The sequence below is a fragment of the Anser anser genome (assembly GCF_964211835.1).
Source record: "Anser anser genome assembly, chromosome: 4".
Classification (NCBI taxonomy): Eukaryota; Metazoa; Chordata; class Aves; order Anseriformes; family Anatidae; genus Anser; species Anser anser.
The window spans coordinates 20,717,804-20,735,439 of NC_139724.1; the positions used below are offsets into that span (position 1 = coordinate 20,717,804).

Consider the following 17,636-nt stretch of genomic DNA (forward strand, 5'->3'; position numbering starts at 1 on the left):
ACAGTGGTAAACAAAACATGTTTGTTGACATATACCTAGTGAATTTTCTCTTAAAGGCAGCCACATTCTGTAGTTTTGCCCTTTTGTGTTTCTTTTTTTTTAGCTCCTCACATCCAAGCAAGCTATCCAGATAGTTTCTTTTAGAAGTTAACAAGAATTTTCCATAAGCAGATTATTCCTTTTCCTTAAAATACGAAGTTTTAAAGTAAAATGCGTACTACAACTCTTCAGCACACATTCAGTTGTTCTGTGGCACCACCAAGTAGGATCCTGTCTTCACAGTGCATGCTTGGTAAGTAATACCATCTACACAACACAACACCAAAGTTCACAAAGGGGTTTGTTTCCAGATCTGGTAGAGCGCACATTTGTCTTAGCATACTGAGTGCTTTCAGTTACACTCAGCCTGCCAAATCCCTGCTCTCCCCACACCAGGGCATGATCCAAAGACTGCTAAAGGTTTTAGGACAGTCTTGAAAGATTGTATATTATATTACCCTGAAAAAAAATTCTTGATGGCACAGGCTAAGGACAGTTGTCCAAAATAAAGCTTTAAAGAAAGCTTTGCTGGCAAAATTACAGCTGTGTTGGAGTGCCAACTTCAGGAACACAGAAAACTGTAGAGACGTTAATGATTATTGTTCATTACTCAGAAGACAAAATATTTAGTAAACATAAGGAGGATTCTGAGCAAGAGGAAAAATCTCTTGCAAGCTTTTGACAGCTTTGGCTTTTCCTTTTCCAGATATCACTCAGTAACATTTTTATCCATCATATTCTGTGTAAAACGATTTTTTTTGAAAAAAAAATCTTTTTAGTATATTCCTGATTTAAGAGGTTTTTAATTATCCTGCTCATCCAGCAGCCTATAAAAAGTTAAATATTAATTAGACCACGTACACTACAGAGAAGTGGCTGGACCAATATGTTCAATGGCTAAAACAAAAAACGCAAGTAATACATGCAGGCAAACTGTTTCAGCCCATTCAAGACAAAAAAAAATAAAAATGTTTCTCTATTATGACAAAGAGCAAAGTTGTTCATGGCATCACACAAAACCTGTAGGGTGTCACTAGCAACTCCCTACATGTTGCCACAAGGCACAGTAACATTTAGTCCCTTTGCACGTAGAAACGAATCCAAGTTTCAGAGCAGCAGCTGAGCAGCAGTAGAGTTACAAGGTGCCTGTAGGTTGTGCAGATACACAAACCACAGGCATAGGTAGTTTTCATTGAGGAAGAATAATCTGAAAGAGAAGCCATGATTGCGCACATGACAATTAGTTTATCTTTCAGTCTACTTACAGGTAAAATATACTTTCCGTATCTTGACTATTCAGTTTGTGTGTAGCACTCATTCAACATACTCATTATAAATGAATGCTATCTTTTTAGTAATCATATTTCTCAGTGAAATTTCTCTAATTGGCAGTTTCATGATTATTTCCATTTCTATACTTTGCTAAGACTGGACGTGTAACACATCTACAGCTTGCACATTTAAGAAAGCTGTGAACGTGTAAAAACTAAAATAATGAAGAGCTTAACCAAGACATTTTAATATTTTTTTTTAATTAATTTCAAGAATTACATCTCTTTCTGCTGTTTTACTCTTGCAAATTCCTTTAATTTCCTTTTATTTTCAGTGCAGGAATACCACCACTTTCAAAACTACAGTCACTTATACAGAAAGCATTCCTGTTCACTGCTTTAGCTCTTGTACCTCTTTAGGTGAGCCAGTTCAAAACTATACCTAAATAGGATGTATGAAGTGAGAAGTATAATTCTTTCAAAGTGAGATTCTTCCAGCACCTACCTTATTTTATTATTTATAAGAAAAGCGTGTATTGCAAGAACACTCAAATATGGCCCAACTGTATCAGGCACTGTACAGAGAACAAATAATTGCTACCCCACGGGTTCAAATCCAGACTAAGCAGAAAAGGGGGTTACAGTATAGAAGGGGAAAAACACAACAGGAAGGATAAATTCTAAAAATGTTATTTCTTCTCATAATTCGTCCAGCCTTTTCCATTCTCACTCTAATGAGATAAGTGCCGTTATGAAGTGTGTATGAAGAGTCCTAACACCCCTGTGACAAAAAGGCTGTCCTTTGAAGGTCACAACTGAATGGAGACGGGGCTTTTGAAGACTGTTACCATAAAATAGTATCAGCCATTGCCCTGCTTTAGGCAAAGTAAGGATTGAGTAAAATATGCATTATAGTGGTAGCACCTGGACAGATGAGCTGATTCTACTGTGGCAGGTAAAGGAAAAAAGCAAAGCCTCCGAGGCATTCAGACAGCAGTGTTGCACTGGATCTCATTGCTGTTTGCCAAAAGGATTTTCATGGCAGTTAAATCTTCCAAAAACAGCCTTTCCTCCTAAATGCTGAAAGGGCTCAAACACATCTTCCCACCGTATTACAAAACAAAATATATTAATCCAAAAGTAGGACAAGCTCTTTTTTTCCCTTAATTCCAAGGTCAGGAAAAAAAAAGTCTAACCTTACATCTTAATTTACATAGCAAGAACAGAGGGTACTGGACGCACAGTAAACAATGAATTAGGGCAATACAGTAGTTACATCCATAAAATTCACCAAGTTTGGCACAGCAGTGAATAAATAATCTCCTTTTGAGTTTATGTCTTAAATGAATCTGCCCCGATACCTCAGACCTCCCTGAAAGATGCCAGTTTAAACAAATGATAGAAAATGATTTACATGTCGCCTCTCAAGTTAGAGAACCAAAGTGACATCTTCAAGTATTTAATCGAGTCTATCTCTGTGATCACCACATCAGATCCTAATGCCTTGCATACTTGAATAGTTACTGCTGTAGTGTTTTAATAAACCTGTCTAGGATGCACCTGTTCAAAGGTTCATGGAACACATCCACTCATCGTCTCACAATAATCAAGAGGTAACAGCTGTCCCTGTAGCTGATTTTAACATTTCTGTCATATTTAGGAGGACAGACACATTTAATCAGCTGTTCATGTTTAACCCAGATTTCCCTAAGAAGATTCCTGCGTCTATAAAAACTTGAGCCATACAGTCTTAAGACAGGTTGGCACTGGATATTGCAAATTAGGAGGACAGCAGTCTGTCCAAAGGTTTCTTTACCCTGCTTAGCTCAACATCTCGGATAAGAACCAGGCAAAACACTCACACAACATACAATGCTTTCCTTTCCCCTGAAGAAGAATGTTTTAACCCAATACAAACCTAGATTTTTCTAATTATTGGAGTTTTAGATGTTCACAGTTAAACGAAGAATCAAGAAGTTGGTACACAAAAGATGCTTACTTTCCGCTTGTTTGCGCAGAGACCTAAGGAATTCTTCCATCCCTTCTCTTCATCTCCTCTTGTCTAGTAAATGACTTTATAAACAAAGAAGTAACCTCACCAGAAACAATTACTCTATACACACATTTATACAATAAAGACCTTTTGAAATTGATCCTCCTCATTTATTGGAATTTGTTCTATAGCTCAGATTCTCTTCCTGAGGCCTGGAATTGGTACTCTTTGTCGAAAAGTAGTTACAATTTACTTCTTCTTTTCAATATTAGGTTTTAACTCAATATACAATTCACCTAATCACAAAGCAGAAATTATGTTCACGTGACGCGACTAATTACACACTTTCATCACACAACCCATTTTTTAACCAAACTCCTTAATGTAACATCAGGTATTGCATTCACCTGTTGTAACACTTCCCAGACTAAAAAGTCCTGGTCATCAGCCCTCAGCTCCTGGGGCAAGCAGTGGGGGATAAAGGAATTGGGCTGCACAAGCATACCAGCATCCACTAAGTCCCATTCAGAAACTAACGCCAAAAACCTCTTCTAGGGCACAAAGGGGATCTCCACCACCATACGCAAAGATTGGGACTACACAATGAGGGCTCAGCTGAGAGATTTCTGCCCTGTTCCTGCCTTGGTGGCCACAGAAGTCCTGGTCTGGCAAGGTCTCTGAAGAGTCTCTGAGCCAAGTCATGGGAGAACACAGGCAGCTGAGTGGTATTCAAGTTACCCTTGAGACACAGCATGAAGAACACTACTTCATTTCCTTATAGGTTTGCACTGTATCTTTTTCTGGCTCTTTTATGGTTTTTTGCTCTAGCACATACTGATGGGGCACTGCATTTATTTACTTCCATTAAGTGCATGCCTAGCTCTTCCCTACAATACTGCTGTTTGCATCACATCCTTTTCTCCTTATAATTTTTACTTTGCTTTATCCCTGAATATTTCATTAGATTTTGTTTTCTGATTTCTTTCCCCAAATTGCAACCCAATATATTTTTGAAGCCTAGAAAATTCCAAAATGTCATTTTTAAAGCAAACTCAAGGCTTCTCCTACCACACATTTTCCCCATTTTTTACTCTCTAATCACCATTAAAATTTGATGCTGAAGTATGTATTCCATCAGTTCTACCAAGGTAGCCCAACTGCTTTGTAAATGTCTTCATATTTTAAATGTCCTATAAAATTGATATCTTTTGAAAGTCTTGTTTGTTTGTTTTTCTTCAAAGATCACATTATTCCCCAAACTCAGTAAAACAACCTCATAACTAAGTGACTTGTCCTTACTCAGGTAGCTGCATACTCATAAACAAATTTGCAGAATCCTGACTGTTCCTTTCCTTGTTTTACTTTTCAGTGATTCCTGAATTTAATCCACTCATTGCTGCATTTCTGGTGCACTGTATTTTTACTTGCTGCTCTTGTCTCTTGCTGCTTCCTCTGTTTTTCAGTTTCTTTCCCCTCTACATCTCTTATTCAATATTTTTTTGGTGTTTTTAATGAGTCTGTTGTGTTGGAGCTCACAATCTAGGTCAGTCTTTATCTCAAAAACAGGTAACTAAAATATCATAGAAAAGAGCTCATGACAGGATGGACAGAAGGATGGAATATCCCCGTTGACTGCTAACACAGAACTGTCAAACTCTAACTAGCTAAACCAACACCTCATTTGCAGCCAAACCTAATGGCCCGCTGCTGTTTTCTCTGATTCTGTACAGTTTAACTTCCTGGGACTTCTTTCTGCACTGGAAAGTTTTCTTGTACATTGCTTAAGAAATACGAAAAGAACAGTTTGTTTATTCTGTTATTTTTCATTGTTTTTCTTGCTGGATAAATACAGAGGAATTCTCATGGGTCAATGTCTGGGTATTTGTTTATATAAAATGAAGTATACAGTGTTGTTTATTTCTAAACAAAACAAGGTATTGGTCTTGTTTAAGATAAACATGTACATCAGAATTTTATAATGTTATTGTTTCCGGGTGAAGACTTCCATACCTTCTCCACATGTGTCAAATTTGGGACCAACCATTTCTATTTCAGAAGCTTTTCTTTTCAGCTCTCAAACAGCTGACCTTGTTTATTAAACTGCAAACAGGAACTGACAGCTCCAGAAGGCTTTTGTGGTTGTCCTTACTGTTCTCACTGGCTTTTCAGGATTCCAGGAAGATCACAATGCAGATATACCAAGTACAGTCTCTAGAGCACAACACACCCTCTGATGGTGCAAATAGGCAACAGCATACCATGAAGAAACTTCCAAGTAAATGTTCTTTTTCTGGTGTAGCTTTGGTTTCGTTATTTAGTATCTTTCCTTGGTCTTTAAATGGATACTATGCCACTGGACTTATTCTCTTGCTGACTGAGACTCACACAGAGACTCCTGGTAATACTAACTTGACTTGTTGAATATAGCCCTACCTGGACCAGTGGGAGAACTCACTGATCTTAATGATTCTATCTTCATTAACAAAGATTCAATATTCTGAGAAAATACCACAATTTGGATGGCTTATACCAGAATCATGAAAGAGCTCAGCTTGAAAATTATACTTTTTTCTTGCACCACCTTCATTCTTCTCCCTCTTGCACTACTTGGCAGCAAAGCTTCTTGATATCATCTGGATTTTTTATGGCAAATAGTTTTTTTTAAAAAAAAAAAAAAACATACAAACATTTTGTAAGTTATTTTTGATAAAGCAGCCCAATGTGAGAACGTCTTACTTGATTTGCTAGCATAGCTGAAGGACAAGTTGAAATGCCTGATTCAAAAATTAAAATCATTAACTGTTAAAAAGCTATTCCCAAAACTTTAAGGACCAAGTCCTCCAGCAGTGGCTCCTAGTAAAAGGTTCTGATTCCAGTTCAGAGAATAGTACTGAATAAACACCTCTGATGACAACACTGTCAGTAATGTTAGAATAATATCAAAAAATAATAATTGGGGGAAAGATTACAGGGACAGATTTTATGTTCCAGATTATTAACATAAGCCTAAACTTATTTTTACCCTTATGATGCCATAAAAATGAGAAAAAATATATTTCTGGGTTGGAGAGTAAGTAGCTAAATATAAGATTTACATTTCTTGCTATTGTGTAATACTGCTGGACTAATTCCAGCCACTAAACTCTTCAGCTGTCCCTCAACAGGTGTAAAAGGGTTCACTAACTTTGTACTTCTGCAAAAACATGTTAGAAATATTTGGAGAGCCTGAAAACTTTGAATATTACAGCTATGCCACTCTCAAGGACTAGGAGCCACAATCCCCATGTGACTCTTTTGTCATCTATCCATAATCGTAAACTATCCTTCCAAAACAATGTTCAAATATACCATTACCAATGCATTTGTGTCAGACTGTTGGACTATATTCTTCCAAAGCTATAAGCACATATGCAAACTTCTAGCATAAAGACTGACCAACAAGCCCCTGGGGTGAATATTAAAAAATTCAGAATTTTCTTCAACATCTCCCACTGCTAAAGCTGGTTAAGAAATATATATGCTACATATTTCATCCACTTATTCTTTCCCTATTAAAAAAAATCTTGAAAGAAGTAACTACACACAATTTGAGCACAAAATAAAACAATCCGGGTTGAACTTAATCTTTCATAGACAAATTCTACCAGTTTTTATGCAATGTAGAGCTTAAAAAAATATGCTTTGCCAATTAACTGTTATACAAGCATTAACTCAAAACCCTGACATAGATGAGAGTTACAATTGAGAAAAGACTTTACCTCTCGTAGTGTTGCTTCCCAAAAGAATGTCAATTATATACGGTTTTAGTTGCTTTAGCAAAGGTTTCCCACATTTGTTAGCCTTACAGGTGCTTTATGAGAAGTAACACAGTTTAACAATCTGTGTCTAACCGTCCTGAGTCATTTAATTACAAAAACAGTCTTTTAATGACTCTACTCACATGAATACAAGTGATTCATAGTGAATGTCTGCTTTACTACCTCAAGCATGGAAAACACAATGAATATTGTTCATACATGTGTTAGGAGCTCCACTTATTTTGATAGGGAAACTTTTTATTTTTTCCTGGAAGGATAAAACTACACTCACACAATTTAAACAATGCACAACAGAATATTACTTCAAAAACGTAAAAGACAAGAACATGTATCACAAGTGTGACCATAGCAGAGCGAGGCCACCCACTTACATTGACAACCCAGGGAGGTGTCTGCAGCAAGAATTAAAAAGAAACTCCAAAACAAAACACAAGGAAGGAAGCACTGGACGCGGGGTGACATTCCCCCGAGGTCCCCCGGAGCTGATCCCCCCAGGTGCCCTGCTGCCTTCAGACGCATGAGGGCTGCCATGCCAAGCAGGCAGCCGCCATCACAGGGGCAACGGGGCAGGAACAGCGGCTGAAAACAGGCCTTCCTCTGCCCCTTGTCGGAGGCCCTGGTTGTTGGTGAAGGAAATGGCGGCCTTGCTCTGCCACCACAGAGGGGAGGCCTGAGCGGAAGCCATAGCGGCACCACAGTGGGATGGAGCACCCGGGGGGGTGGCACCATGCTGTGTCACCACACTCTCCCTGAGAACTGTGATGTCACTGCCACGACACGCCGCACTGCATCGGGACCGCAGGGGGACCAGCGGGCTGCACCAGCCTTCCTCCTCCTCCTCACATAGGAGGTGGGGGATGGTGCAGGCCAAGGCAGCCTCCAGAGGGAGGAAAAACTGTACCGCTGGGTCTCTGCACCGGAACGAAGGGCTATCCCACCTCGTCCTGGGGCCACCCCTCACACCTGACTAGCATGGTGGTGACACAAGTCCCCCAAGGTACGTGTTTTGCAATGGTTGCTTCATCTCTTTCAAAGAGGTATTCTCCCTGCTGGAGCCTTGGGCCTCTTCCTCAGAGGTTCTCCAGACACTAATTCACCTGCATGTGTTCCCATCCTGTGCCAGGGACTGCAGCAGGGCTGAGAACACCAACAGCAGAAGAAAAAAGCTCTTACACCCTTCCTCGGCCTCTGCAGGGCTAAGTTTTCTCCCTTTTCCCTTGATGTCTAGATTTGAAACAGCTCTTCCTGTGAACATCAAGCAGTGCTAACTGTAGAAATGTCTTTTTTATTTGCAGGTAATCATACAACAGGAGTAGAAGATCCAATTCACCCGCAAACAGCCCTCGAAATAAGCAGATTTGATTCTGTCTGCAGACAGGAACAGGATGACTGGATGTAAAGACAGTCTTAGCTAGCATGATTCCCATATGGTGCATTTATTTAAGTACACAGATGTGCCTGTCAGAATGCCCAAACCTCTGCTGGCAAACTGGCCTGTACCAGACTTCACCAGAGCAACAGGAGTAGCTCAGGCTAGCTACTGATCAAAGATGCCTTACTTCAAGTTCACAGGAGCTGCTAGGATGAAGTGTTAAATCTCAGTGTTCACAGAGTTATCTAATTCAAAGCTAGTCTCTTTTGTATTGGTCTTTATGTGTGAACTAGTTAATATGAACATAAATACAAATACAGTGACTGATCGATTGCTTCAGTATACTTATAAACTGTATTCAGACTGAAGACCATAGGAGCTGTCATTCTCTAACGATATTTTTTTTAACTGATGTAATTTGCTGAAGTATTTTGAAATTGACAGCATACTTTCAAACTACAATTTCCATTTGGATACTGACTAGCAAAGTAGGTTGGTTTTGCTTTTAATAGCAGTATAGTCACATAACTCAGGTACGGGATGTACAGTATTCTCTACCTGCCCCTTTTTCTCCTCTTTTATGTTGCGGAGAATTTTCTTCCAAAGCAGAATACATAGAAAACTACATGTTTTGCTCTATGCACAGGTTCATTCCTTTAGCTAAGGTTTTCACTGAGTTTCTGAATTCCTGTGACCTCATAATGATTCATTCAGAAAAACATTTTTTGATCTTTGTGAAGCATTTGCACTATTTATTTTAAAGCACTTTTAAGTCATTAGAGCTTAGCTAAGATTAGTTCTGTTAATATAGAACACCAGGGCTTCTCCCTTCACTAGGCCAAGAGACAGTCCAGCTTGCTTATGTTGTCCAACCAGTACATGTCAGTCTAAACCAAAAGATGATCTTTGGAACTGGAGTATGAATTCTAATGTAAACACATTTGGTCTCAGCAAAGACAAAGTGATGCCAGATATGACAGTGCTTTCTGTGATGTGAGCAACTGTCCAGGAAGAATGATGCTGAAATCCTTCCAGTATTGCAAATAATTTTCTAAATGGCTGTTGAATGGTAAAAGAACCATTTGATGAACTCTTGTTGACTCAGGCAGGATGAAAACAATCTTAGAACTAGAAAATGAACATGAGTTAAACTGAGAAAATAACCTAATTCATTTCAATATTTAAAAAAATAGGTAACTACCTACCAGTTTTCTGACATTTATTTTCTACATTTTAGGTTCTTCAACAACAGCTGAAATCAGTTCAGACACTTCGGCAACAGACTCTGGAGCACATTAACATGGTAAAAGAACAGAAATGCTCTTAAAATATAAACACCAATTCCTGCATTTTCAGATATGGCCTTAGGTCTTTTATATTCTTATGTACAGTAAGTATACATTTACATCATCTGTTCACTGATAAAATAATTTCACTTCAAGGTTCTTGCTCTTTCTTAGTTATAGTAGTATTTGAGGGCTTAGAAAATCTTAGAAAAACAAAGAGGAAGAACAAAACTGAGTTCAAGGGAAACAAAAAAGGAAGGATCTTTCTCTAATTTGTACTACTATAAACTCAAGGAAGCTCTGTTGTTTTCAAGGAAGTTAATTTCACCTTGTCATTGTCAGTAGACAGCAGAACCTACTCCATTGTTGTAAACTGTCATGTTTCACAGAACACTAAGCCACCCTTACAGAAGAATTCTTCTGTCATCATTTTATCTGATTCATTATATAAAAGCTAAAGATTTGACATAGGAAGGACATTTAGCTTTACACTTTGCTCGTTATACACAATTCCATATTCCTACACCCCACTTTCATCCAGTCTGTCCATCCCAGGAGAGAACTTCCTAATTAATAGCATATTTTTGGAAAGTCAAATACTTCTACATTTTTCTATAAACAATCTCAATCTCTTTCAGGTACAGTATAAAATCAGTGAGATACTAAATAAAAATATATTTGAAATGAAAACTACAGTATGTACATCAGACAAGATTTTGATGACTTGCACAGCAAGTGATGCATCTCTGGTATGTTTAACAATTTTTACTGACAAACAACTTATTCTTTAGATGGATTTTGGATTTGAGAATTACGTGGTTTTTGGAAAATAACCCAAAGGGAAATCTGGGTACAAAAAATAACAATGTTTTTTTTTTCCTGAGAAGCCACAGATACATATACTGTTCTGTCCAACCCATTATGATTACAGTTCGGTTTCTTTTCTGCACAGATAAAATGGTAGCTTGATCTTCCCCATATTCGTTTGGACTATTTACACTGGATATGGAATGCAATACAAAGCCTATAGTGTAACAGACAGAGCCAAGGAGCGAAAAGAGAGAAATGAAGAAAGGGAATAAATACTGCTCCTCTCCTACACATAAAACCTATTTCTGCCTCTATTTTGTGTAAATCCAGTTTGCCCTTCTTTCAAACTAACTGGGATGACAAATTAATCAGAAACAAGCTATAGTCTCTTTAGGTCATCCTTCCTTTGCTTGAAATATACTTAATCGATTTAAGACACTTACTCAGTATGTTATACCTGCTCCAAAGCCCAGTACTGAATTAAATAAGGCCCATGAAAACTGTTTATGTTCTTTTAAAGGGTAAATGGCATTCACGGAGATAAAATTGTACAAGTCTTGGTTGAGAAGTGCCTTGATATTAACAGCTTAGTTGTCTTATGCTTCCAGTACTGCAATGTTTCACAGTTCTTACAGTATGATAGTTTTTTGTACATTTGTTTTTAATGTTGTGGGGTAGCCTATGGAAAATCCCAAAGCGCCGTCTTCTAAGAGAAAAGTTCACCATGACCAACAACCCTGTTCTGAGGAGCATGTGGAAGCACATTCCAATCCTGTAAATGTGGTCAGTGACATAAAAAGTTCACATAGGATTTCACTGCAAAATACAGCCACTGAAAAGGCTGAACAGTCAGAAGATCTGCTTGGAAACAAAAGGTTACCTGCAATGAAGAATGAATATAAATGTGGACATTTGGTATCTGGCACTGATCTGGAGACAGAAAGGTTGAATGCTGCCCAGGAGAAGGTAATTTGGAGTAAATCTAAACTTCCTGTACCTTCTCCCAAATATGGGAAAGAATTTCATAAAACAGATGATACTAACTATACAACCAAGTTGCTGAAACAAGAATTTTGGAAGTCAGTCAGTACTGACTCAGATTCGCTAGCACAGAATACAGAAAAATCTGTCTTTTTACACAGAGAAAAATTAAATAACTTAAAAGAAGTTGCAGAAACTGTTACCTCTTTAAATGAATCACATATTACTTTAGCTCCACTTAAAGAAAATCACTTACATTTTATTAAAGAATTTTACAGAAACTCTGAAAGTGCCAATGTTTGGGGTTCTTCTCCTACAACAGTGTGCAATGAAAAAGCAGAATCTGAAAACCAAAATGTACATAAAGAATTTAAAAGTGAAGGTGACAGATTCCAGGTTAATTCTTTCTCCAAAATGGTGAAAGATAAGCTACTAATGCTTGATCACAAAAAGCAACTAGAAAAAGAGCAACTGACTGTTTTAAATCAGACACCACCGAGGCTAGGAAATCAGAAGTTGAGTGAAATCACAGTAACCTCTGAATACGATGGGAAAACTGAAGCATCGCAAAAGTCTCTGAAAAATTCTGAGCATTTGCAAAAAAGAGTACACGATCTTCAGAATGAAAATTTAGCTCTCAAGAACAAAGTCAAACCTCTTGCTGTTACCATACAGTCTTTGAAAGAAAAAATATCAAACTGTGATATACAAATTAAGCATTTAGCTAAAGAAAAGAAAAGTATGCTAAAGCAGTTGGTTAAATCACAAGAAGACAACAAGGAATGTATTAAGGAAGTAAAGAACTTATTAAGAAAATGTAAAGAACTCCAGAAACAGAAAATAATCCTTGAGGAAGAGAAGAGTCAACTCCATCATGGAAACCAACAAACAATGCAGGCACTACATGATTTTCAAATTAGGAACAAGAAATTAGAAGAAAAGATGACTACTGCTATCTGTGAAAAAGGGAAGCTCAGTGCAATGCTAGAGTGCTTGCAAAAGGAATGCTCCATGGTACACAAAACAAATAAAAAACTTGAGATAAAAATATCCCAGCTTACAGAAGAAAAGAGTTCCCTAGAGCAAGAGCTTGAAGGAAATCAGAATGAAATACAACAAATGAAGGAAAAAGAAACTGCAATGAAATCTGAACGGGAGACTCATCTTCAATTAATGCAAACACTGGCAGACAAGAAACTTAACCTTGAAACGAGCCTGCAGGAATGTTCTAATGCTAAACAGATGCTGCTGAAGGACTTTAAGAAAGTCCAGTCAGATAAAGATTATATAGAAAAGAAACTTATGACTGAACTCAGAAATGCAAAAGCAGATACTGATCTTTTGAAGTCTAACGTGACCACTGCTAACAGAGAATGCAAGAAGTTATCAACCGTAATAACAAACATCACAGAGGAAAATCAGTTACTTAAGAAAAACTACAGGAACATAGACAAGATGTTTTCAAATATGAAAATGACATTAGAAAACTGATTGAAGAACACTTAATATTAGAAAATCACCTGTGGACTATTGAAAATGAGAGAGATGTATTACAGTTTGAATTCCACCATTTGCATAAGGATTACGTTTATCTCCGAGGCCAAGCTACAGCTCTAGTCTGGGCACAAAGGACACCCAATTCCAGTTTTGGCACCATGCAAGATGACTGTTCTGAATATTCCTATGGAATTTGTAAAGAAATTCCGGATTCTCAGTATGCAGCTCTGGAATACCTTTCACAAGGTAAGAGCTTCGTTTTGCAGTAACTTATCAATTTTTTTGTTTTCTAAATTAAGTATTTTTGTTTTCTAACATCGCAGTACACAATTTGTCCTTCTCATTTGATTTTTCTGGTAAGCATATTACTAGAATTGTACGCTACATTAGGTTTCAACTAGAAAAATTGTAGCTTTGCTGTTTTTAAGTCTTAGGGCAAGTTGCTAAGGGATAAAAAGGCTTCTGAAAAAGAGATTGTGCAGAATGTATATATTCTTATACAACAAAACCTGAATGAATGAATTGCTCAAGCGCACAAAGTTTGGGAATTTTTCCATTTGACTGCAGTGAACTCTAGACAGGCGTTTAAATGATAAATCTTGGGGATTCAAGGGTCTTTGTTACTATTTTCTGGAGACACTCTGGAGTACTTTCTTCCACCTTTTAAAGAAATAAATCAATATTTTTTTTTCAGGCAATTCCTGATAATATATAACAGTCTATTGCTTCAAATAAATTGTAATAAAAATACGTTTTTTTAAAAAAAACATTTACAATTATGATGCTCAGTCATTTCCATTTTTTGTTAAGTTCTCAAAACTGTATCCTCCTTTTGATACTTGGCTGAATTTCACAGATTCACAAGAGCAAATCCTTACACAATTATAAGTAGTCTACAGAAATGTAATAAAACTGTGACAGTTTACAGGAGATGGAATTCTGTCTCTAAGATTTCAGTGTCAGAAGGGAATATTAATAACCTTTTTAGCTGAACAGTTTAGTACATGCCACATTTCAGAGCTTATTCTGCAAGAAGTCCTAAGTTTCACCTATGTTTCCATATGTTTTAGATGACATTCAATTCTGGTCTATGTTCAATTAACACAAGATACCTTTACCTTTTTATGCTAGATACTGACATAGAAAGGTTATTACTTAAAACGTGAACTTTAACATTTTCATTGTAAACGTAGTGAGAATGGTCATAGCTATAAAAGACACAAAAATTAGCCTCTTAGATACAGTCACTGCACAAATAATCTGATTTTCTCAGCCACGGGAACAGGGGGAGGAAGAAATTTCACAAAAGTATTGCATGTAATATTCTATGAAGCTAAAGTAACCTGTGTGTCATGTCTCTACAACACTATTTCTCTTTATTCTATTACATTTTTAAGGATTTTTTTTTACCTTCTTAATAAATAAATCCATAACAGTAAAACAGTTGTTGGTGTTTCCAGAACAGACTTAGAGGTAATTATTCATCTTCACTTTTCTACTAATACAACACTGTACAAGCTCAGTATCTTCAGAGATTGTTACTACATAAAAGTAATCCATTTCTTCCCATTTCTTCAATAATTCATAAATAGCAATTGTAACAACAACAACAAACAACAATTTTTTGTCTGGTTTGTAATACAGCACACTAAATGTAGAGTATGTTTTTGTAACAGTATTGATATATGTATCAGGACAGCTAAAAATACATTAAAGATCTAAGTCTACCTCTTAATGCCTTTTCCTGTAAAAACATTTTAAAATACAAAACACATATAAACATTATTTGATTTTTTTTTTAATGGAGATAGGCAAAATTATTGTTATTATTCTGCACTACACACAGATTCAATAAGGACACTAAAACATAAATACTTGGGCTGCTGAGTAGATGGTCAGGCATTTAATTGCATTTGATGCTTACAGAAACATGAAGTTGCTTCAAACTGTAACTATTAAATTGTTGTAAGAATTATTTATAAAGGTGACTGGCTATATCTATACTGTAAGGGAAGCTGTTATCATGAAAATGATTTAATATCTGATGTCCTCCCTATCCCAGATAATTGGCAATGAAATTTAAGAAAGTTCTAAATTCCACCATCATAATGAAGTGCACTACCAAGAAGCCAACTCTTATTGTATTAAAACAATTGTCACTTGTATTAAAACAGCATATTGTGGCCCTAACTAGAAACAGGCATTAGATCACTGGAACCACACATTTTCTGACAGGGAATTATCAGAAGAAGTAATTGGTCCTGTGATTACCAGATAAGGTTAGCTCACATGCACTAAAAATTTTCTCAGACTGGGTTGTCATGTTTTTTTTTGTTGTTGTTGCTGTTTTGTTTTTAAACAAAGCTCCATATATTTTAATCTCGTTTCCTCATTTCGCTAGGGAATGACAAGATTACTGAAACACAAAAGAAAAATTGAAAAGGCAGAAGGACATAAAGTAAAACTTCAGAGCAGTCTTCATCAGCTGTACTACATCAGAACAAGTTAGGAGGAAGTACAGTGCAGATCAATCTACCTAGGAATGCTGTACCTACAAAGTTTATCAATGAAGAACATGACATTTCGTCCTTATAATTTGTACAAAGAGACACTAAAGTACCTGATGCCAGCACCAGTACAATTACCTAATATGAGGTATAAAAAAGAAAGAAGGAATTCTGTTACAGGTCTTTGGATAAAGAAAACATCAACATTCTTGTATAAGTTAGTATTTTAAAATATGGTTGGGTCCTCTTGATCTCAAAGGAAGGGGTTTTACACCTTAGCAAGTGCTGGTAGACCTGGCCAACAACCATTGGTTTTATTTTTATTTTCTTTTATGGAAATGAGAGATCCAGTCTAGAAATTCTTAAAAAAATACTCATCCTGTGAACAGCAAAAAGGATACTTACAAAAAAGAATAAATGTTTTCTTCATGAAATAATTTGGATATTTATGATTTATTTGGATATTTTCTTTTTTTTTTTTTAAACAATAAAATAGCTTTGTATTTACATGAACAGATTTCTTGGACCACGTATAAAAATCTGACAAAAATTAGTAAGGTAGAGCTAAGGTGTTCATTTAGGATCACAGTTCCATCCAAGAAGAAGCTAGTTTGAAAGTTGGATCAGGTTTATTAGGATCCTTCCATACACACAAAGTGAAACTGAGCTGCTCTTGGAGAATATGGCAACACTTAGGGCTGTCAGGAAACACAGGAAGAGTGGTAAACAGATGCTGTTCAATAGAGAGGACTCCTTTTATAATAGGCTGATTGCGGGCAGGTTTCGAACAATGCCTGATATTGGTCATCTTGAGAAGGTCACCATAACTGAAGATTTTATACGACAGTTTTTACACAATGTACAGTGGAAATAAACTACAAGTTGTAATTCTAATAAAGGTAAACAATGACCTTAGTTTCACTATGGGCAACAACTGAATTATTGGGTTGATACATACACTAATACTCACTGTGAAAGATGTGCCCTTTCTTCCACCATAATATATAATGAATTTGCAACCTAAATTACTCATTAGAAAGTATGTTTTGTAAAAGTACATATCAAAAAGTCCAGTTAAGCAATAAGATGAAAAAATATTTACCCTTGGACTTACTGAATATATGACTTTAAATTATTATAGCGTTATAACCAAATATTGCATTCTCAATAATTACAAAAATATATATATATTGTATTGCCATATATACTCAAATTCCACTTTTCACATTTTTATTTGCTTTGAATGCCTATTAGCAAGCGTACTGTTAAGAGGTGACAATCTAAAAAGTATATCCTTCATTTCATCATGTTTACCTAATCAGATGTCAGGTGTGCAGTCTTGTAGTTATTTGCATTTATTGATCTGGAATGTAAATTAAGAGTGACTTATTAGCTTTTGGTAGAATATCACTGTACAAAATAGGAGAGTTTTTATAGAAATTAAAAACTGCTACACCCTTTCCTATAATTAGATTTAACGACTTTAATCCTTGTGGAGCCTAACTGGTATCAATGGAGCTCTGTGTGAGAGCAAAAATCTACGTTAGCAAATCCAATTGTAGGATTATGGTCAAAATATCAGAAAATAAGCTTTCCATGGGAAAGTACATAAACATTGTAATTTAGTGGGTAAGCAGATGATTTGAAAAATGTCTTACCAAATTTCTTAACTGTATGAGCTATAAGCTTCATACTTATAATAAATGCTGTTCACAATTCTCATTCCACTAAACCTAGGAATAATGAAGCAAAAATAAATACTGTCTTTAAAATTGTGAGGAGAGAAATAGTAGCAGAGAATTTGAAGTAGTATTTTTAATTTCTCTCTATGGAATTTCTGTTGGAGCTGTGTGTTTTGTGTCTCTTTACAAACATTTTTAATGATTCCATCATATTTGTATCCCTGAGCACATGGTGATACTTCACAATCAGCTACTCCCTTTCAATTTCAAAACCTACTTCACACGCAGCTCGTTTTTTCCAATAATAACATCTCATTTGGGAACATGAATTTTTATTCTGTTGATGAAACAACAATACAAACAATACACTGATAAGGTTC

The 17,636-nt window shown here is 36.3% G+C and overlaps 2 protein-coding genes across 15 annotated transcripts in view; one reads left to right on the plus strand and one right to left on the minus strand.

The window, feature by feature from the left end:
• The window catches only part of CFAP96 (cilia and flagella associated protein 96), a 92,301-nt gene that overhangs the window by 64,183 nt on the left and 10,482 nt on the right, over positions 1 to 17,636 (minus strand). For 9 of the 14 annotated variants that reach the window (XR_014583717.1, XM_083834313.1, XM_083834306.1 and 6 more), the window contains exon 8: positions 16,889 to 16,937. Coding sequence is in view for 13 of the 14 variants with exons in the window: in XM_083834313.1 (XP_083690439.1) it covers positions 16,889 to 16,937 (49 nt within the window). In the remaining variant the exon portion in view is untranslated. Of the gene's footprint in view, positions 1 to 1,317; positions 5,937 to 9,463; positions 9,622 to 13,615; positions 13,728 to 16,008; positions 16,402 to 16,888; positions 16,938 to 17,636 lie in introns of those variants that run through there. The other 5 variants (XM_083834309.1, XM_083834310.1, XM_083834311.1 and 2 more) reach the window with 5 other exon arrangements.
• On the plus strand, positions 9,630 to 13,061 carry CCDC110 (coiled-coil domain containing 110; the record flags this gene model as incomplete). The annotated part of the gene is made up of 1 exon (XM_083834266.1): positions 9,630 to 13,061. The coding sequence occupies exon 1, from the start codon at positions 11,271 to 11,273 to the stop codon at positions 13,059 to 13,061; it is 1,791 nt and encodes a 596-aa protein (XP_083690392.1). The 5' UTR covers positions 9,630 to 11,270.